Source organism: Carassius auratus, unplaced genomic scaffold (genome assembly GCF_003368295.1).
Source record: "Carassius auratus strain Wakin unplaced genomic scaffold, ASM336829v1 scaf_tig00003761, whole genome shotgun sequence".
Taxonomy (NCBI): Eukaryota; Metazoa; Chordata; class Actinopteri; order Cypriniformes; family Cyprinidae; genus Carassius; species Carassius auratus.
The window spans coordinates 953,901-959,126 of NW_020523543.1; the positions used below are offsets into that span (position 1 = coordinate 953,901).

The 5,226-nt window shown below is 40.5% G+C and overlaps 1 protein-coding gene across 1 annotated transcript; it reads left to right on the forward strand.

Moving 5' to 3' along the window:
• The first annotated feature begins 763 nt into the window (after window positions 1-763).
• LOC113070334 (uncharacterized) lies at window positions 764-2,339 on the forward strand. The gene is made up of 2 exons (XM_026243605.1): window positions 764-1,581; window positions 1,783-2,339. Exons 1-2 carry the CDS (start codon window positions 1,083-1,085, stop codon window positions 1,947-1,949), a joined length of 666 nt encoding a protein of 221 aa, XP_026099390.1. The 5' UTR covers window positions 764-1,082; the 3' UTR covers window positions 1,950-2,339.
• The last annotated feature ends 2,887 nt before the right edge of the window (window positions 2,340-5,226 follow it).

Below are 5,226 nucleotides of genomic sequence, written 5' to 3' on the forward strand. Positions count from 1 at the left end.
GGAAATCAGTTATTTGTTTTCATTCTAAAATCAGCAATGGTCGCTGCAGAACATAGGACCCGCCCCTTTGTGTACCCTCAGAAGAGCTACCCACTCTAGCTCTGCAACATATTTTGGATTTTTTTTTTGATAATTAGGCATACCTAAATTTAAAAGAGCGTAAACAGAAAAAAATGGTGTAATTTTACACCATTTAATTTTTCATCATTTGCTCCAGGAGCTGCGTCTGGATGACGGGCGCTTTCAGCGGTACTTCTGCCTGTCTCGCGCCCAATTTGATGATCTGTTGTCCCGCGTCGGAGCAAGGATCACCCTCCAGGACACCAACTACAGGCGCTCTATCACAGGTGCGGAGCGCCTGTCCATCTTTCTTTGGTTAGTGAATGTGTAGGTATTTTAAATTTAGTATATTATATATATTAAATACAGTATGCTAAATACGCTATTCTATCAATGTTTCTCAAACTACGGAAACCACTGTTGGTACTCTTTCTAGTGATAATCAGTAGGTCTTTGTAAAGTCCTGATTTAGTTTTATTTAGACCTGATTTTGTTCTGGTATAATCGTGGTTTAGACCTGGTTGAGTCCTAGGTTTGTCGTGGTTTTTCAGTCACAGTTTATTCTTTGTTAATTTGGGATTTAGGCTTCCTTTAAATTCTATGAAGTGGTTCTATTGCAGTGTACTTATAATAATATTCTAATAATAATATATCATTATAATAAAATTATAATAATATTTATAACAATGTTTTCTAGGTTTCTTGCCACTGGGGACTCATTCAGGACCATAGCATCCAGCAACAGGGTTGGTGTCTCCACGGTGTGCCAGATCATCACCCCCGTAGTGACTGCCATCTGGTACTGCCTTGTGGAGGACTACATGGCTGTTCCCACTGGAGGTCCATCGCAGAGGGATTCCAGGAGCGGTGGAACTTCTCTCTGTGCTGTGGAGGGGTGGATGGGAAGCATGTGGTGATGAAGGCACCCCCCAACTCACGTTCCCATTTCCACAATTACAAGGGAACCTTCTCCATCGTTCTCCTTGCAGTTGTGGATGCGAAGTATCACTTCCGGGTGATCAATGTTGGGGGATATGGCAGGACCAGTGACGGTGGGATTCTGGCGAACTCCGCCTTTGGACAGGGTCCCCTGGCTGGCACACTTCATCTGCCTCCTGACCAGCCTCTACTTGGTGCTGAAGAAAGAAGACCCCAGCCCGCTGTCTTCGTGGCTGATGAGGCGTTCCCGCTGCGAAGGGAACCTCAGGCAGCCCTTCCCTGGACGCACCCTTCCTCTAGAGAGGCGTGTCTTCAATTACCGTCTATCCAGAGCCCGGCTGGTGGTGGAGAATGCTTTTGTCATCCTCACCTCACAGTGGACGATGTACCGGCGGCTCATCGAGGTCCACCCTGAAATTGTGGAGAAGTGTGTGAAGGTGACATGTGTTCTCCACAACCTAATGAGGTGTTCGGAGGGGAGAGAGGCACCTGCTGTGAGGGGCACGGGACAAGTTGGAGAGGAACCGCTGCCAGGTCTGGGTTGGGTTGCAGCAAAACTACTCCTACAGAGAGGCAGTCCGGGTGAGGGACATCTACATGGCTCGTTTTTCCGCAAAGGGAGCAGTAGAATGGCAGCCGACAGAGTAGTGTTTGAAGTCCTACTCACGACTTCCCCAAAACGGCTATTTTAAGAGCCACCCAGAAACCTATAAAGAGAATAACTATCTTCAGAGTTTTACCTCTATCATTAAACACACAAATAGATATCCTCTCTGTTTGCAGGTCAGGGATGCACTGTGTCTGGTCTATCTGTCTGCTCTACTCCTGCTGGCTCAGTTCCAGGCTGTCAGGTCCACCACAACAATACACATTTAATAATTTTAGACCCTGACTCATTAACTTTTCCAAATGGTAGGTATTCCACATCAGTATATAAGGTAAAATGCTAAAAACATTCATAGTTAACATAGTTGAACAAGGTCATTCCTCATTTGATGTATACTTATTATATGGGTCTGTGTCATTTCTTTGTTCAGGTTATTACTGTAAAATAATCAGTCATTTATTTTTGTTTTGATGATAAATGGAGCCAGCCTCCAAAAGTAATTAATCTGTCCTGTGATTTCTTTGTTTTCTTCACACAACACTGTACAGACACACTAAAGATATTGGTTGACTTTACATTATAATACGTTTCATATAATCAAGATTTACATATGGAATAAATAGCATTCATTACAAAACGAATATGTGTCATATATTGAAATTAAGTTTTTATGTGATAAAACACTTGCTTTGTTGTGAATTAGAAACACACCAGGCATTTAGTCATATTTAAAAATAATTTATTCAGGCCAAACATAAAATAAATTGAATATAAACTTAAAATAACAATATAAACTTAAAAAAAATACATAATGTTCAAACTATTTACATACGGAGACATACCTGCTTCATCTCTAATAGCTGACGACTTTGCAACGTTTTTCATTAATAAAATTAAACACATTAGTGCACAATTTTCCACACCACAATCAGTCAAGCTTAAATCACCAGCAAACTTACACTCATTTACATCCTTCTCTTCACTCTCTGAGGCAGAAGTCTCAAAACTCATCCTTTCTAATCACCCAACAACTTGTCCGCTTGATCCTATTCCATCTCATCTCCTTCAAGCCATTTCTCCTGCAGTTGTACCTTCACTCACTCACATCATCAACACTTCCCTCCACACTGGTGTTTTTCCCTCATCATTTAGACAGGCACGTATAACTCCACTACTTAAGAAACCCAACCTCAACCCATCTCTTTTAGAGAACTACAGACCAGTTTCCCTTCTTCGTTTTATTGCAAAAACACTTGAACGAGCTGTGTTCAAACAAGTCTCTACATTTCTCACACACAACAATCTCCTTGACAGCAACCAATTTGGCTTCAGAAGTGGACATTCAACTGAGACGGCCTTGCTCTCAGTTGTTGAAGCTCGAAGACTGACAAGAGCAGAATCCAAATCTTCAGTACTTATTCTGCTTGATATGTCCGCTGCTTTTGACATGGTTAATCACCAGATCCTCCTATCAACCCTACTGGCAAATGGCATCTCAGGAACCACACTTCAATGGTTTGAGTCTTACCTATCAGATAGGTCCTTCAAAGTATCTTGGAGAGGTGAGGTGTCCAAGTCTCAACATCTAACCACTGGGGTGCCTCAGGGCTCAGTTCTTGGACCACTTCTCTTCTCTGTCTACATGGCATCATTAGGTTCTGTCATTCAGAAACATGGCTTTTCATACCACTGCTATGCTGATGACACTCAACTCTACCTCTCATTCCATCCTGATGATCCGACGGTAGCTATTCACATCTCAGCTTGTCTAACTGACATTTCTTCCTGGATGATGGACCATCACCTTCAACTCAACCTTGCCAAGACAGAACTGCTTGTGATTCCAGCAAACCCATCGTTCCATCACAATTTCACCATCAAGTTAGGCACATCAACCATAACTCCTTCAAAAACAGCTAGAAGCCTTGGAGTTATGATTGATGATCAGCTGACTTTCTCAGACCACATTGCTAAAACTCTCCGATCCTGCAGATTTGCTTTATTCAACATCAAGAAGATCAAGCCCTTTCTTTCGGAACATGCTGCACAACTCCTTGTTCAAGCTCTTCTTCTGTCCAGGCTGGAGTATTGCAATGCTCTCTTGGCAGGTCTTCCAGCCAATTATATCAACCCTTTACAATTAATTCAGAACGCGGCAGCAAGACTAATTTTTTTAAATTCAAGGCATTGATGTTTGCCTACAAAACTACCACAGGCTCTGCACCCATTTATCTAAATTTGTTACTTCAGACTTATGTGCCCTCTAGAAGCTTGCATTCTGCAAGTGAACGTCGCTTGATTGTGCCATCCCAAAGAAGCACAAAGTCACTTTTACGGACTTTTAAATTAAATGTTCCCTTCTGGTGGAATGAACTCCCCAACTCAATCCGAGCAGCTGAGTCCTTAGCCATCTTCAAGAATCGGCTTAAAACCCATCTCTTACATCTTTATTTGACCCTCTAACTTTAACAATTACAATTCTAATTCTATTCTTTAAAAAATCTAACTACCTCTCTAATCTTTTTGTATTCTATTTTCTTTTAATTTATTATGATATTGTATATGTATGTGTGTGTGTGTGTGTATGTGTTAAGACCTCTAACTAGCTTGCTCTATTCTTTTATTTTTTTAATCTGTTTTCTTTTTATTTATTATATTATTTAAAATCCCATGCTACGTGTACTGTTAACCTAACAGAGACTTGTTATAGCACTTACAGTTGAAACCAGATATTTACACACACTTAAGAAAAAAACACAAAAACTTTTATTTCTTTACTGTCATACATTAAATCAGAGTAAACTTTTTCTGTTTTAGATGAATAAATATTAACATATTTTTTGCATTTGTTAAATGTCAGAATTGAGCGAGGGAGAATTTTTATGTATTTTTTTATCACTTTCATCAAAATCAGAAGTATACATACATTAAGTTTAATGTGTCTTTAAACAAAAAAGAAAACTCCAGATGATACCATTCTGAGCTGAAGAACCTTCTGATAGGTTCATTGATTCCATTTGAGTTAATTGGTGGCACACCTGTGGATGTATATAAAGGCACACCTTAAACACAGAGCCTCTTTCTTTGACATCATGGGAAAATCAAGAGAAATCAACCAAGACATCAGGAAAAGAATTGTGGACCTCCACAAGTGTGGCTAATCCTTAGGTGCAATTTCCAGATGCCTGAAGGTCCCACGTTCATCTGTTCAGACAATAATATGCAAGTATAAAAAACATTGGAATGTACAACCATCATACCGCTCAGGAAGGAGACGGATTCTGAGTCCCAGAGAGGAAACTTTTTTTGGTGCGAACTGTGTGAATCAACCCAAGACAACAGCAAAAGACCTTGTAAAGATGCTAGCTGAAACTGGTAAGACCGTGTCATTATCCACAGTAAAACGAGTTCTGTACCACCATGAGCTAAAAGGTTACTCTGGGAGGAGAAAACCATTACTTCAAATCCACCATAAAAAAGCCAGACTACAGTTTGCCACTGCACATGGGGACAAAAATCTTAATTTCTGGAGAAACGTCCTGTGGTCTGACGAAACAAAAATTGAACTGTTCGGCATATAATTGTATATTTGGAGGAAAAAGGGCGAAGCTTTGAAGCCT

Bases quoted from the DNA above. Each gene is read 5' to 3' on its own strand.
- LOC113070334 (XM_026243605.1), top strand. From the start codon at position 1,083: ATGTTGGGGGATATGGCAGGACCAGTGACGGTGGGATTCTGGCGAACT. The intron at 1,582-1,782 runs GTGAGGGACATC...CTCTGTTTGCAG, and splicing joins CCTACAGAGAGGCAGTCCGG to GTCAGGGATGCACTGTGTCT.